Here is a 16,061-nt window from a genome sequence, read left to right as displayed (position 1 = left end):
GGCGGAAGCGGAAGCGGCGGTGCCGGCGGTCGGTGCCGGCGGTGCGTCCCGGTGCCGGTGGTCGGTGCCGGGTCCGGGGGCGATGCCGCTGCACCGGGTCCCGCCGCGGCTTTGGCAGGCGCTGCGTCTGCGGGAGGGCATCTGCGCGCGGCTGCCGCAGCACTACCTGGCCTCGCTGGAGGACGACACGCCGCCCACGCCGGTGCACTGGCGGCCGCACGGCCAGCGCTACCGGCGCAACCCGCGCACCGGGGCCCGCGAGCGCGTGCAGGACGTGCCGGTGCCCGTGTACTTCCCGCCCGCCGCCAACGAGGGGCTGTGGGGCGGGGAGGGCTGGGTGCGCGGCTTCCGATACGCGCGGAACGACAAGGTGAGCGCCGGGCCGGGGTCACCGGGGCCGCGGGGGGGACCGGGAGAACGGCCCCGTCCCTGACGGCCCGGCCGTGCCCAGCTCTCCACCAGGCTGCCCAAGACGTGGAAGCCGCAGCTGTTCCAGCGGCAGTTCTACAGCGAGATCCTGGACGCCACGCTGACCATCACCGTCACCATGCGCACCCTCGACCTCATCGACGCCGCCTTCGGCTTCGACTTCTACATCCTCAAGGTGCTCAAGGGCTCCCGGTGCAGCTGGTGGGGCTGTGCCCCTGCGGGCTGGGGGGTGATAGAACAGAGTCAGAATGTCCCGAGCTGGGAGGGACCCACAAGGATCATGAGTCCAACTCCTGGCCCTGCACAGGACACCCCAACAATCCCACCCTGTCCCTGAGAGCCTTGTCCAAACACTCCTTGAGCTCTGGCAGCCTTGGGGTCATGACCACCACCCTGGGGAGCCTGTTCAGTGCCCAGCCACCCTCTGGGGGAAGAACCTTCCCCTGATATCGAACCTAACCCTGCCCTGGCACAGCTCCAGCCGTTCCCTGGGCCCTGGCACTGCTCACACAGAGCAGAGATTGGAGCTGCCCCTCCCCACTGCCCCTTCTGAGGAAGGTGCAGAGGAGTGATGGACTAACTAAAACACATGAAGTTCCACCTCAACATACTCATGGAGATGGCACAAAGTTGTGTCGGGAGGTTGGGTTTGATATCAGGGAAAGGTTCTTCACCCAGAGGGTAGTTGGGTGCTGGAAGAGGCTCCCCAGGAAAGTGGGCTGAGTGGTGTCTCCCCAGTCTCCTCCAGGCTGAACAGCTGCTGCTGTTAATGTTTTAGTGCAAGCCTAAAGCTCCCAGCCTTTAATACCCTCTTGACTGGAGCTCTTGATATTAAAAACCAGAACCATGATCAAAGTGGCTCCAGAACAAACCCAGCGGATCTTTCCGCTCTCACAACGTGTGTCCTGAGCACCTTTGCAGTGCATGGATAACTTTCCAGTGCTGTCTGAGTGCTGGCAGACCGGCGTGTCCCCTGTCAGCTGGTCCCTGGGTGCAGTTTGACCCCAGCTCTCTTTCCCCAGACCCCCAAAGCTGACATGTGCTCGAAGCTGGGGATGGACCTGAAGCGGACGATGCTGCTGCGCCTGGCACGGAGGGATCCCAGCCTGCATCCCAACGACCCAGCCAAGAGAGAGGCCATCTATGACAAGTACAAGGTGGGTTCCTGGCCTGCTGTTTCTGCCCTGGGGTTTGTCCAGGCTGGTGGTGCCCCAATCACCACCAGTGTTGGTGCTCCAGGGTGTAGGCAGAGAAAATCTAAACATCACCAGGTTTTCCTTGTCTCTCTGTGGGTTCCCAGTCTCTGTGCTCACCATTTAGGAGCACAACAAGCAGTAGTTTTGCTGTGATTTGAGATCAGTGAGGGTCTGCAATAAGCACAGGTAGGAGCTGGCACTGCCAAAGCAGTGAGGATTTGTACTGACCCTGCAGTGAGGAGCCCAGAGTGCCCCTGGGCTGTTCAGTTTTGTGAGCTGGGGGTGGTTGCCAGCGTGGAAACATCACCAGCACCCACAGTCCGTGGAGCTGTGCCGAGAAACAGCCCCAGAACTACACAAAAGAGAGCTGCAACTACAGATCAGATAAAGCAGGACCCCTGCTAAGGAAAGAGGAGAGCAGGGAAGTGGGCTTTGGTTGCCAGAAACGAGGGAAGAGTGTTATAAGATTTGTCCACAGTTATGTTCTTACTGGATCATCTTTATGTCCTGGGCATAGAGAGGATTTGTATCTTGGTCATCTGCAAAGATTGTACCACCTGCTCCTCCTTTTACCACAGGAATTTGTGATCCCCGAAGAGGAAGCTGAATGGGTTGGCTTGAGTTTGGTAGAAGCCATAGAAAAACAGAGGCTCCTGGAAAAAAAGGTGAGTTCCTGAGGCAGTGCTTAGCACTGAGGTGTTGTGGCTGCACATCCAGCTGAGCTGAGCAGCCTGAGCACTCCTGAGCCACAAACCCTGTGGGGCTCCAGCTTCTTCAGGGATATGTTCACCCAAGTGCTTCAGGCAACTCTGATGGTGGGCAACGAGGGGAGGGAGGGAAGCTTTTTAGAAGGAAAGGGATCCCTGGGAGCTGCTGATGTTTCTCATGTGCTGTCAGGACTGGGGAAGCTGCTGAATGTCCCACACAGGTGCCTGTCATCTCTGAGGGAGGACTAGAGAGCTGAGCAGCAGCCGTGGCTGGAGGATCAGCCAGTGAAGAAAGCCTGGTCACATCTTCCTCTGGTTTTACCTGTCAGCACTCCCTGGGCTCCCCACTGCACTGCTCAGGTTCACTCCTCAGTGGTGTCTCCTCTGCTCTGTTGCAGGACCCTGTCCCACTCTTCAAGGTGTATGCTGAGGAGCTCGTCAACCGACTGAAAGAACAGGCAGCCCAGAAACAGTAGAAGAAAACAAACTTTTGGAGCAGAACCCCTGCTGTGGATGGAGCTGTGGGGTTCAGTGGGTCTCCTGTCTGAACCACACTGGTGGGGAAGGGGCCACGTGAAGAGTGTGCCCAGGAGCATGTTATTGAAGTCTAATGACAGCTTAAATTCAGTGAGGACCTGCTCCTGTGGGCTGAGGAAGGAGTTTCTGTGCTGTGGCCTCTGAGAGCCTTCCTGTCAGACTGACTTAGTGTGGTTTTTTTGCCTGTACAAGCAGTTGGCTGCTGTTGAGAGCTTGATCATGATATAAAATGAAATATATTTTGGGAATATCAGTAAACTTTTCTAACTTTTCTCTGATACTTACTGCCCATTAGTGTGTTATAGCAGGGACTGTGAGACACTGTGCTGGTGTGACTCAGATCAGTCCCCAGCCTTGTGCAGCAGAGATGGTTGTGCCCCCAAAAGTGTGACCTCAAACCCCTGCCTCAGCAGGTGGGGCTGGGCCACACAGCTCACTAACCTCTGGGTTACTGCACTGTTTCTCTTCGAAATTGGTGACTTTTAAATCTTTTATTTTGTACAAATGTAGTTGAAATGGGTGTTGAAGCCTTTGCTGCTGTCTGGCAACAAGGGAGTGCAAAGCACTTGGCATAATTACAGGCTGGTGAACAGCACTGTGTGTCCCTGGTGTTGTTTGGAAGCTTCGTGGTCCTGCAGTGAGTTTCTGGGTGGATCAAAACCAGCCTCTCCCCCTCTCCCCTCAGCTCTGAGGGGAGGGACAAGCACAGAGCTTGCAGGCTGGACCTTTTGTGAGCTGTATCTCTGGATCATTACTTGCCCCCAGAAGAGACTTCTCCTTTAACCATGTCTTGGGCTGAGACATGTTCCCCCTCTCTGGCTCATCAGGGCAAGTGCACTGCTCCATTTGTGAGCCACAGTGGCTGAGGAAAGAGAAACTGGGCTTGTAGAGCAGTGTGTGGTTCGTCCCCTCTGCACTGGAGTGCAGTAGGACCACGGGGGAGTGGCACCCAGTGCCTTAAAGATTTGGGGGAGAGGAGGTGCAGAGGCAGGCACTGGGTAAGCACAGAGCCTCTGCAGGGCTGTGCTGGGGGTTGGGGTGAGGGACATGGTTGAGTTGAATGTGATCTAAACAGCATTTCATGAAGATCAGACTTCTCTGCTGCTCCTTGGGCCAGGGAAGGGGCTGGAGCCCTCCCCAGGGGTACTTGAGCCCCCCAGGGGAGTGTGGCACAGCCCCTGACTGGTAGGGCTGGCTGGTTAGGGCTGCCAGGCTGAGGCTGTGCTGCCTCTGCAGGGGCACGGGAGGGACAGGTTGGGTGGCAAAAGCTGGGATGTTTCCAGCCTGTGTGTCCCGGCTCCAGTGAGTCCAGGTTCTCAAGAGCAAACTGGCACAGAAGGTCACATTTGCCTAATTAATGATTGTGCAGCTAGGCCAGCACAATGAGATTTGCTTATCTCCTCTCTCTGCTGCAACTGAGCTGAGTGGGAAGCTGCTGCCCAGCTCCTCGGGGACCCTGACACTCTGCCCTCGTTAGAGATAATTAGCTGGGACAAGCTCCTTGTTTGACAGCTCTGCTCATCATTAGGGCCAGCGCAGCTCATGCATTTTAATGCAGCTCCCAGCAAAGCTCCAGACCGTGGCTCTGTCCTGCCCCCCCTCCATGGCTCTGCTGGAACGTGCCGGCACAGCCCCGGCCCCTCGAGCCCGGCTGGCGCCTGCCTGGGTCCTGCTCTCAGCCCTGTGGGGGTCCCGGGTGCCTCACAGCTCCCAGCAGTGAGGGGGCTGTTTGGGATGGCTGGGGGGGCAATTAGGAGCTGCTGCTCTGGAGCAGGGGTGGGAGGGTTGGGGCTGGGAGCTCTGGCTGTGTGTCCTCCCCTAGCCAGTGCTGCCTGTCCTTGGACCTGACTGTCCTTAGTGCTGCTCACTGTGCAGGATCTGCAGCCTGGGGAAGGTTTGCTGGGTGATGAGGGGTAGAAGGAGCTTTTGGCCAGACCTGGGGGGGAGCTCCTGTCACACTGGGTGCAAGGGGTGCTGACAGAGGCACTGCGAGAGTGCAGCGGGAGCTTCTCTGTGGGAAGAGGGATGTGGAGAATCCTGACTTCTCAGCTGGAGCCCTCCATTCTCTCATCCTGCCTTTGCTGAGAAACCTTGCCCTTGCTCTTTTCCTTACACCCATGTTGCATGTGGCCAGGAGGTTCCCCCCAAGGATGTTCTTTCATGGAGTGCTCTGCTGCCTTGAGGAAAACTGGAAGCTGTGGACCAGGGGTGCTGCAGGCTCCAAGGAAGCAGAGTTGGAGCACACAGAGCTGGCTGCCCCTCTGCTGGGCACAGAACCAAATGCCTCAGGTGGGGAGGGAGCCCCTGTGCAGCATTTGGGGTAGTCTGGGCTATGACACCCCCAGCCAGGCTCCCTTGAGGAGGTGGAGGAACAGCTCAGGACACAGTGTTAGACCTGTCCTGGTTTTACACCTGCTGATCTGCAGCCCTGGCTGCAGCCAGAGAGCTTGGTTCTGCCTGGGGGAAGGTGGTGGTGGTGGTGGTGTTTCCCTGTCTAGTTGAGCTCAGTCTGGCAGCTGGCCGGTTCCTGCACTTCCCTGACAAGGGGGGGTCAGAGGAGCTGGTACTTTTCCATTACAACGTGCTCCCAGGAAGCACAGATGCCACAAACCCATGGGTGCAAGTTGGGTGCTGTCAGCTTGAGGTTGTAGCTCCACCCCAGGACAGGGGCAGGGCCTGGCTGCCAAGCAAAGCTCAGACCTGAGCACTGCCTCGGGCTTCCACAAAGGTCACCAACCCACTGCTCCTGGCCCGAGGCCAGGCACTGAGAGTGTTGGAGGATCCTGAGGATCCCAGGCCCTGCAAACGTGTGCTGCAAATACCGACACCGGGCTGGGAGCAGAGAGCAGGCAGCTGGCAAGGACGTGACAGCCACCAACAAACTGCCAGAGCGCCCTGTCCGGGGTCACCTTGGGCTTGGCAGCTAAAGACAAGGCTGGGATAGCACTGCTTGGAAGGGGGAACAGGGAAAATGATCTCACTGAGACTGCAACAGAAGGAAGGCAAGTGGCAGGCTGGGAGAGGCACAAGTGCTGGTAGCTGGGAAGGTAGAAGGTCAGTCCAGGACTGAGGGATTCCTGTTTAATTTGTTCCTCAGGTGACAAAAACATGCCATTCTCTTTAACAGTCCCAGCAAAGCCACAAACATGGAACTGCCCCTTGGAACGTGATATTTGGTCCCATGTGCCAGCTGTGGAGGGGGCTTGGTGTGGAACCATCCCCAAACCCAGTACTGCAAAGTAATAAAGTAGAGGAAAAGGTTAATTGGGGAAAGCACCTAAACTGGAAAGGCCTTGAGTGGGATGGACTAATCCTGCTGTTTAGCAGTGGCAGGACACAAGTACAGACTGCACAGTTCTGAATTCTGAGGGCCGGGATCTTGAATCAACATTTGAATTTTGTCTGTTTCACTCATGATTCCCAACAAGTCATGGATCCAAAAACCAGCTTGAGGTGAAGGCTGTGTTTCTCAACAAACTCACTTCCTTGTCCATTCATGAATTAAACACCATTTTCCTTGTAAATTCCCAACTAACCTCTCTGTACTTAAACAGAGGAATATTTGGGGAGTATTAGCAAAAGCATCATGTCCCTGCCTTTCCTGCTGGTCTCATAGGTAAGCCTGTCTTTTCCCTCCTGGCTTGGAGATTCTTGGTTTGGAGTTGCCATTGCAAAAGGATGTGACTTTTAGGAATGCTGTGAATCATCCCAAACCCGGTGTCAGCACAGGTCAAAATGTAGCCTGAAAGTCATCCCACATCCTATGGAGTTTATTTAGAACAGATGAGAGTTAGAAACTCACCTGGGCAATTCCAGCAAATCCTTTCAAACACTGCTGTGGTGTTTGTTTTCAAATGAAATGGGGCTTGATTCCTACCAGGCAGCTGGACTGGGATGCTGAGGCTGTTGGGGCTGGGGATACGTGCTGTGCTCACTCCCACAGCTTTGCTCACTCCTTGGGATTTGCTCTGTGGTGTTTAGAGGCAAGGATAAACATCCTGGTGGCTCTGCCAGTGAGTAACTCTTGTGACAAATCATTCTGGATTTTTAGGATCAAGATGGAGCCAGGCTCATTGCAAAGGGAAGGGCAGAAGGCCATAGGGATTGATGTGGGAAATGCTGGCTGGACACAAGGAAAAGCTTCCCCAGGAGGGTGGTGCAGTCCTGGGACAGGGTCTGGAGAGGTGGTGGCACCTCTGTCCTTGGAGGTTTTCAAAAGGACAGGGGGAGATGCTGAGTGACCCCCTGGAGCCTTGCAGCCAGTTCTGCTCAGAGCAGGAGCCTGGGCTGACACCTCCAGAGGTCCTCCCAACCTCACTGATCCGTGCTGCAGCTTCTGCAAGAGAGTTCCTCCCTGCGAAGCAGCCACCAGCTCGAGGAGGGGGTGAGTCAGGACCTGAGGAACACCAGCTCCCAGCTGCAGGGCTGTGTCTGGGCAGGGGCAGAGGGAATCCAGCAGCTCTGCTCCCTCCTTCCTCGAGGGTATGGACAGTCACCATCCTGCCTGAACCTCCTTCTGCAGCCACAGGCTGTGCTCTCTTCTCCCAAGGAATTGTCTCGAGGGCCAAGCCATCACCTCCAGCAGTGGCTGTGGGCAGGGATGGCAGGATGGAGCCCTTGGCTGCACGCTGGATCACCCAGAGCCCAGCAAAGTGGAGCAGCAACAACCCAGCACTGCATGGGCATCCCTGGGGCTGTGCCCAGCAGAAGGCCCATGAGTGATTGCTGGCATTGCCAGTTCTGCTGGTTCCTGACACTCTGCTCATCCTGGCCAGCTGTCCCAGCCCTGCAGGGGATGAGGCAGGAGAGGGAATGGCCAGCTGTGTCACAGCAAAGCTGGTGGTCTGATGGTCACAGAGTGCTGTCTCCTGCCGTGGGCAGGACACATGGCTCAGGGTGACACAGCCAGGTGAGACCATCCTGCTGCCAGCCACAGAGTCTGATGGAGCCTGGGGAGAGAGGAGGAGAGGTGGAGAGGGACATGGGAGCTTAGCTTTTATGGTAAGGAGTCATAAGAAAGAAAAAACAACTCATAAAATCTACATATGCAAATTAATCACCCAAAGCATCTACTCCCTGAGGTGTTCCTGCTGCAATCCCTCCTGCAGCCATGTGCTGAGCTGGGCTGGGGCTGCTGGACCAGGCGAGCCGGGCACACTGAGCACAGATGGATATGTGGAATTACCTCCATCCCCAGCTCCTGCCACACACCAAGGGGTCAGGGTGGGTTCCTTGGCTGCAGGAGGGAGGGCTGGGGGGGCAAGGAGCAGCTGTGTCAGCTCCAGACTGGCCACAGGGGCCTTTGCCTGGCTTGATCTCTGTTCTGTGCATCCATTGCAAGGCTCTTCCAGGCAGCCATCGCCATGGTAACGCTGGAAATGGTGCTGGTTCAGGTCAGTCAGAGCACTCACAAACACAGAAAATGGCATTTCTGAGACAGAAGGAGAGCTCTGCTCCCACAGGCTCTGGGTACCCAGGGATGGGGCTGCTTGGAGAAGATCCTTGCATCCTGGTGCTCCCTGGGACGTGTCCCCCAAGCTGGAGTGAAAGGTGGTGGAGGGAGCATGTGGGACAGGAGATGCTGGGGAAAAGGGAGCAGCACAAAGTGGGCTTTTCCAGCAGCGCTCTGGGCGTGGATGGGGCCGGGATGGGCAGAGCTCATCCCTGGGGTGACCTCAGGGTCTGAGGGATGGAGCAGGCATTTCATGGAGCTGCATCCTCACCCCATGTATCAGAACCATCCAGCACCGTGCTGGGGTTTCCCAGCCATCACTGGATTATTCATCCCTGTAAGCAGAGTCTGCTCCATGTCAGGAGGACAGTTCAGCTCGCTGCTGTACAGCCAGGCTGGCTTTCCTTGTGTGCCTTTTTAAAGGCTGGACTCTGCTGTTTAACCCCCTGGACAGTCCTGTAAGGTGCTTTTGAGCTCCTCCTGGCCAGTCTTTATACTGTCCTGAGCAACCAGAGATCCTCAGCAAACCCAGCCACCTCCTCTTTCCCAGCTGTTCCAGAGCCCTTGGGGCTGCCCTGCCCTTCCCACCACTGCAGGATGCCCACTTTGTGCTTCAACCAGGTATTTATTCCCATGGGGACTCGCCCACACATTCCAAGGCACCTTAATTTCCTTGACAGCCCTTAATATGGACCCCTCCTGCATGTGCTGGGAGACCCAAGTGGATTTTCCCGTCTGAGTCTCACCTGCCCAGCAGGATGTGAGGTGACTCTGCCCACACAGTCCATCACTATCCATGTGTCCATTGTTTTTTTATTCCTTATGATCTGTCCCTGCAGTTCCGAGTCTGGGCAAAGATCTGACTTCAATTAAATCCTCCTCCTAAAAGCCATGCAAGGATTTGGGAACTTTCAAGGGGTGGAAAGTTACTCCTAACTTCAAGCTGGCCTTGCTCCAGCCTTGGGAATGGAGCCTTGTCACACTCTGCTCCCAGTGCAGGGCTTCTCCATACCTGGGATCTTCTCCTCTTTCTCACACTTTAACCTCTCAGTCTTTTTAACACTGAGCTTCAAGTCTTGCTGTGAGGCTTTTCCTCTAGAAATCAGTAGCCGTTGCTTTTTCTTCTTACAGCAGTTCTCTACCACTGATTTGAAGTGTGGGACCTGTGTGCCAGCACCGAAAACTGGGGGAAATCTCCTTGGATGCAGGCACTGGGATAGCAGGTTTCCACCCAGCCAGATGGTCCTGGGATGTGCAGATCCAGAAGTGCAGAGGTGGAAAATCACCTGTGCCCAGATCTGCTTGCCCTGCTGAGCGTCCCTCTCCTCTGTGAACGCTGTGTCACCTGTTACTGGTTTTCCCTTGTTTTCTGTATGATACACTGCAGAAAAAGGTGAATTAAGGCCTTTGCAGGGCTCTGTGGAAGTACTTTTGCTCAGGGAGTTTGTGGAGCCGCTCTCTGAGAGGAGGAGCAGGCGGTGGGTCCCTTGTGGAGGGACCAGGAGGTCCCCAGTGGCAAGAGGGGAAGGCAGTGGTGGGAAAACAGGGAGGAGGGTGACAAGACCCTGGCATGGGAGCTGGGCAGCGGGTGCATGTGGTAAAGCCGTGGTGGCTGTGGCTAAAACCGCGCTGGCTCGGAGCCGTTGAGCCGGGAGTTGCCATGGGAACGGCTGGAGGATGCTCGGAGGGCTCTGCCGCCATGGCCGGGCCTTGGTCCCAGCCCCAAGCACAGGTGAGGCTCCCCTTGCTGGGAGGCTGCAGGTACCTGGGGAGGTACCAGCTTGTGCTCAGCAGAGAGGGAGCAATCCCCTCTCAGCCAAGCCCCAAAGCACCTCACAGAGGAGCTGCCTTTAACAGAGAGAGAAAACACAAGCAGGAGAGCAGCCCCAGGCAGGGGGGACCCACAGCCCATCAGCAGCCCCCGGGCTGTGCTGAGGGTCCCATCCCTGATTCCCAAACCTGCCCCCCGTGCCTGGCAGAGCCTGGAGAGCCAGCTCCTGGCTCAGAGCACAGCTGGGGCTGTGACACCGTCCCTGGTGTGGCTGCAGGTTATGGACCCACTCGCTGCTTCGCTGCCCTGCAGTTACCTGGGCGCTGCAGTGCTTGGCTGGATCGGGGCTGGAATGTTTGTCTGAGCTGAGCCTTCCCAGCCACTCAGAGCCAGCTGCTGGCCCGAGCATGGGTGGTGAGAGCTCAGGCCTTTGTGCCTCCTTTTGTTTGCCCCGGCCCCAGGTGGGCTGTTTGCCCCAGGACCAGCTGTGTTGGCAGCGGCTGCTCCAGCCACCAGCCAGCCCCTTTCCCCAGCCTGCCCCGCTTCCCTGGAAGCCTTTGGTGACCACACTGTCACCAGCACTTTGCACAATTGTGGGCATCATTCATTGTTGCTGCCACCTCCCAAGCTGGCTGCTCTTAGGACACAGGCTTCCCTTTAAAATCATCCCAGTTTCCCAGGTTGGGGGTATTTACTCAGGTTCCCAAAAAGCCTGTTTCCAGGAGCATCTCTGCCAACTCACTGGCACAGCTGTTGGAGATAGTGACCTGCCCTTTCCAGGGTCTTCTTGGAATATGTGAAAAGGAAATTTATTATCGCATCTGCCAGGCTCTAAACAACCCATTCTGGGAGTGGGTTAGTTGGGCTGTCTGAGGATTCACACACCAGTTCCTCACATCAGAATCCCTGGAGATGCCTCCTAGCCCTGTGGCTCCCTGCTGCTCCCTTCTCACCTGGGTTCATGTTGTCATCTGTGGGTCACCTCTGTCTCCTCTCTGCTCCCCAGGAGGGGAATCCCCCAGTCCTCCCACCAAAGTAAGAAGCTTGGGCAACATATCCCAGTGCTCCTCCTGCCACTGCCTTGATGGATTCCTCCCTCTTGATGGCTGTGAGGAGGGAATGGGAAGATGACCTTGGACCTCAAGCCCACCCTGCTCCTCACTCACCCTGCTGCCCACGAGCTGTCCATTTTCCCCAAACCTCTTCAGCCTTTAGATTCCCCCTCAGACCCTTTGGTCCCCATTTTCCTGGAACTGCTGTTCCATGCCAGTGACAACCAATGGGAGCAGAAGCGTCCTGTGTGTCCTGTGTGGGTGTTCCAGCTGGAGAGGCTGGGCTGGGCTGTTTGCTGTTCCCTGGCTGCAGCATCCATCCCTGGACCATGAGGGTGGAGCCAGGACCCTATGCCCATCTGCAGGACCCACCCAGCCACGAGCACAAACCCACATCCAGGCTCACAGGTCTGGTGACAAGCCCTGTGTGTATCCCTCTGTCCATCATCGTTAACACCCTCCAGAGTAACAAGAGGCTCCGTGTCTTGCAGACCCAGCTTGGAATGGCTCAACATGAAGACACAGTTCTGGGCTCCAGGGATGAGCATGGCCAGGGCCACATTTCCTCATCCTGGCCAGCATTGCCAGAAGGTCCCACAGAGCCAGGGAAAGGGTTGGCTGAGCCAGGCAGTGTTGGTTCCCTGGCAGGAATCCCCCTTGCTGTGAACAGGAAGGAGGGAAGAGGTGATGGAGGAACTGTTCAGCCCCATCCTGGCTGTTGGAATGAACCAGAGTGGAATTCCTATGGGAGAGAGAAGAAGTGGTTGGTAGGGCATTGTGCCACTCCTTGGAGGAGGAGGATGGTGAGGGCTGATGGTGATGAGGCGTGATGGCGCAGGAAAGCCCTGGCAAAGAGGCATTGTGCAGTGGGAGCGATGGGAAAGGCTGGCCAAGGGAGGCACCACGTTCTGCAACAGCCTTCAAAGAGTTTCCCTAAGTGTTGCTGCTCTTCAAGGCTTCCTCCTCCAAGAAAAAAAAAAGTAGGGAAAAAAGGAGATGAGGAAGAGCAATCTCTGGGTGTGGGATGAAAGAGGCCTGTCTTGACTATTTACCCAGCAATTATAAGTAAATCGGTGGTGCCTAACGGGGCCGGTTGCCATAGTGACGATGGGATGGAAGGACCAGCATTTGGTCCTGGCTGCAGCCAATCAGGCTGGGAAGCCCAAGCTGCAATATAAAGTAAAGATTCCCATCTTCCAGCCACGCACTTGCCAAGAAAGGGAAATAGGTTCAAGAGTCTGGGGAAAAAAAGTGCTGCGGCCGGCGGCAACCAGGGCGGCTGCTCCCGTCATGGCGGACTGCGAACGCCCGGGCAGGTGAGAATCCCAACTCTCCCCATCTCCCGCTCATTGTTCTCCCGCGCCGCGGTCGCTCCGCCGCCCCACCCCACCCACGCCGCCGCCCCGACCCCCTCGCCCCGGCACCCACAATGGAACCCCCCTTCGGGCGGGAGACAAAGAGAGGCGGGTGGAGAAAGGCTCCACCATTCTCCCCAAATTGCCATCGTAGGCCTTTCAAATCAAATTTCGCAAAGCAGCTTCATCAAAGGCCCCCGGCTGAGAGGCACGAGCCCCATATTCCTGCCCCCCCCCGGCAGGTCTGGGGTGGCGCGGTGATCCCATACAAAGTCGGCACCGCTCCAGAAGTGTCTTTGCAAAAAAAGAGAAAAAAAAAAAGAAAAAAGAGGGGAGAAAGAAAAAAGGGGGGGGATATGGAGATAAAAAACGCAAGCGAGAAAGAGCGGCGCCTAAATTGCTCGTCGTCTCCCCATCTCATTACTGGCGACTTCTGAGGACGGGTATTTCCAAAGGCTGCGATGAAAGACTTGTGAATGGAGCCCCCCCTGGATGAGATCAAAGCCCGAGGCCGGGACGCCAGGGTGTGCCGGAGGAGGGGGCGAGCGACGGCAGCGCTGCAGGATGCTGGGGGGAGCCTTCCTCCCCTGCTGCCACTGCCCTCCATGTTTCCCGGTGTCGCTGCCGCCGCTGCCTGACCCATCTTGCAATGGAGACCACGGACAGCGGCCAGATCCCAACGGCTGAAACCGAGACGAGCAAACTCTGTTGGCTCACAGTTCGGCAACTCTCCCAAAATTCATGGTTAATAAAGGAGCTTATCCCGTCCGGGACCTCTCCAGGCACCTCGAATTGCAGATGAGCGGGTGGCTTCCCCACCGCTTGAGCCCACTCCTTGGGTCTCTTCTCTCCCCACGCCGCGGCATCGCCAGCCTGGTGAGCCACCAGCAGAAGGGCCGAGGACAAAGGCAGGAGGACAGAAGTTGTGCCACTTTCCCTTCCCGCTGCCTCCCTTCAAACATGGGCTGTTTTCTTCTGCTCGGCGACAAATTCGGCTCCGGGCGGCGTTCCCACCACCAGCACCACCGGCAGCCGGGCGCCCCATCAGCGGCACGGAGAGCAAACTCACAGATGGTAAAATAAGAGAGTCGTGTAGGGTTCAAAGAGACCTTCTATGTCAATTGTTATATTATTAGGTAAACTCCAAGAAGAAAATCTTTTAATCCACTGTGGCTAATCCAGTCCACTTTTGTTGGCCAGGACATATTCAGCATCAACAAAAGGCTCTGGCCGACGGACACCGGCATACATAATGTATTGATAACTGCGGGAGCCGGCTCGGCGGCAGAAAGAGCCACTGCCCGGGCCGGCAGTGGGGGCCGGGAGGAGGATTTGCCCGACTTTTATCAGTTTTATTTTCATTTCAAAGAACCCGGCTGATATTTGCACTGCGCCGCTTTCCAGGGGAGCACAAAGAGGGCAGGGATGTTCCCAGCTCCGGCCGGCCCTGAAACCCCACCAGGACCCCACTGGGACTCTCACTCCTCGCCTCCTCCCCGGGGCAGCGACGGCTGCAGGGCCAGGTTTGTCCCAGGCCCGGTTTTGGGGTGATGGTTCCCACGGGGAGTTGGCAGCTGGGGCGGCTCCCCCCAAATCAGCCATCCTGGGCTGGCACAGTCCCCTGCAACTTACCCTGGGAAGATGCTGTTGCCCTGGGATGGAGGGAATCACCTTCCATAAGGACATGGGATACAACTGATGAGGGAACAGAACTGCCTGCACTGCGAGGGGCCGGTGCCACCGGGGAGAAGTGAAGAGTGGAGCCCGGGTAGACCTTGTCCTCCAAACACGGAGCAGCAGAGACCGGAGCCGAGGAACCTGGAAAGGAAATAAAACCAACAGCAGCAGAGGGCAGGTGGGATGTGAGTGGGGATCACATGGCCACAGCCTGGCTGATGTGGGTGTTCGGGCAGCAGGAGGTGGGAGCTGGTGGGACTGAGCTGAGATGGGTCAAGGTGGCAGCTGTGGATGCTGGAGGTGAGCAGGGGACACTGGCCACCCACCCTCTGCAGGCACTGGGAATGGCCTGTCCTGAGCAGTGTCTGCCTGTCCCTGCTCCTCTCCCAGGGCAGAGCTGGGTGAGGGTCCACGCCTTGTCCACAGCAGAGCAGGAGGGGACGGAGGGCCAGGTTGGGTGTGTGGTGTTTGAAAATGGCTGAGAAATACGTGGCTGGACAGGTGCTGGTGGCCATGGGATGAGGATGGGGCTGAGCCAGCAGGGAACTCTGCAGAGCAAGGAACTGTGGTCTCCGGCGGGGGTGAGCTCACTCAGGAGCCCATGGTCCTCCCAGGATGCCACTGAGTCCAAAATGCCCTTACTCCTGCTGCAGGAAGTTCATTCAAGGCCAGTGGCTCAGATGTAGCCATGAGGATCTTCAGTAAGAGCATGGAAAGGAGACACAGCAATGGAGGGACCAAAAGGACTTGTTTCAAAGAGCCCAGAGGGCTTGCCCGGGGTTTGGTCCTTGTGACAAGGGACAGCAGAGGGGAGGAGCCCCTATTCTCAGAGAGAGGGTCACTGCCACTCCAGATGCTCTCTGAGGTGGGCACAGGCACCACCTGTGCCACTGGTATAGTGCTAACAGGGCTCTGACAGGCATAAATGACCCAGGGAGGAAATGGCCTCCAAGGGATTTGGTTGGCACTGCAAGCCCTGGGTCGAGCTCTTCTCCTCTTGCTGCACTCGCAGGTACTGGGAATCCTCCAGAACTCTTGTTCCCCTCCAGTGTGGTTAAAATGGCCAATGCCAGAAGCTTCTGCAGGGAAGAGATGCACATACAGAGTGATTAAACACAAAGCTGGGAGTCACCAGCCCTGGCCAGCCCATGAGACCCAACAAGGGATCCAAGGGGCAGGGGTCAGAGATGTGGATGCCACCTGTGAAGGAGCATCTTTTCTGAAGGCTGAAGCGCAGGGGGGGCTCACTGAGCCTCACTGCCCAACCCAGCCCATTGCTCCAATCATTGCCAGGGCATCCTCAGAACTCCCAGCTGCTCCACATCCAGAGGTCTCCCCAGCACAGGAGCTGTCAGGCCAGACTGACACATGAGGAGAACAAACCACTCAGGAGACAGAGGGATGAGAATTCAGGCTGGAATATGCATTTCCATCAGGTAGAAGTTTCATGTGGAGCTGCAGAGGCTCTGAGCAGCTCTTGAACGCAAGACTAAGATAAATAGGCTGAGCTAAAGATGTTCAGTGCTGGAGATCTTCATTGGGAAAAGGGAGACATGGACACCTCCTGGGCAGGCATCTCTGCTCCACATTCTATTGCAGGAGAAGGCTCAGGTGGCCTGGGATGGCTTGTGGCATTGACTGGGGTCTTGTGGGACACTGCCCACAAGGTGTTCACCTCCAGACCATGGGCACTCACCCCACCTCATAGCCCTGGGAGGGCTGGAGAAGTGTGGGAGGACAAATCAAAGCCCACGTCAAGCTTCTCTGTGAGGTGTTCTCCCCGGCACAGCCTTGGCACACTGGGGAAGCTGCTGCCGCAAGAAGATGCCAAGTCCAAGGTCTGGCAAGATTTGGTGTTGTACATCCACTGCCATGTGTTTTCTCC

At 56.7% G+C, this 16,061-nt stretch overlaps 1 protein-coding gene and 1 long non-coding RNA gene across 2 annotated transcripts; both read left to right on the top strand.

Annotated features, from left to right (window-relative positions):
* The first annotated feature begins 5 nt into the window (after positions 1-5).
* Positions 6-3,149, top strand: MRPL28 (mitochondrial ribosomal protein L28). The gene is made up of 5 exons (XM_027683882.1): positions 6-370; positions 452-604; positions 1,452-1,586; positions 2,204-2,290; positions 2,731-3,149. The coding sequence occupies exons 1-5, from the start codon at positions 83-85 to the stop codon at positions 2,806-2,808; spliced, it is 741 nt and encodes a 246-aa protein (XP_027539683.1). The 5' UTR covers positions 6-82; the 3' UTR covers positions 2,809-3,149.
* A 5,167-nt stretch (positions 3,150-8,316) lies between these two features.
* LOC113967726 lies at positions 8,317-9,645 on the top strand. The gene is made up of 3 exons (XR_003534274.1): positions 8,317-8,419; positions 8,872-8,942; positions 9,453-9,645. It is a non-coding gene; the product is annotated as an uncharacterized LOC113967726 (long non-coding RNA).
* The last annotated feature ends 6,416 nt before the right edge of the window (positions 9,646-16,061 follow it).

This window comes from Neopelma chrysocephalum, unplaced genomic scaffold, assembly GCF_003984885.1.
Source record: "Neopelma chrysocephalum unplaced genomic scaffold, ASM398488v2 Primary Assembly neopelma1_65, whole genome shotgun sequence".
In the NCBI taxonomy this organism is placed as follows: domain Eukaryota; kingdom Metazoa; phylum Chordata; class Aves; order Passeriformes; family Pipridae; genus Neopelma; species Neopelma chrysocephalum.
This window is presented reverse-complemented; position numbering and strand designations above follow the sequence as displayed.

Bases quoted from the DNA above. Each gene is read 5' to 3' on its own strand.
- MRPL28 (XM_027683882.1), top strand. From the start codon at position 83: ATGCCGCTGCACCGGGTCCCGCCGCGGCTTTGGCAGGCGCTGCGTCTG. The intron at 371-451 runs GTGAGCGCCGGG...GGCCGTGCCCAG, and splicing joins GATACGCGCGGAACGACAAG to CTCTCCACCAGGCTGCCCAA. The intron at 2,291-2,730 runs GTGAGTTCCTGA...GCTCTGTTGCAG, and splicing joins AGAGGCTCCTGGAAAAAAAG to GACCCTGTCCCACTCTTCAA.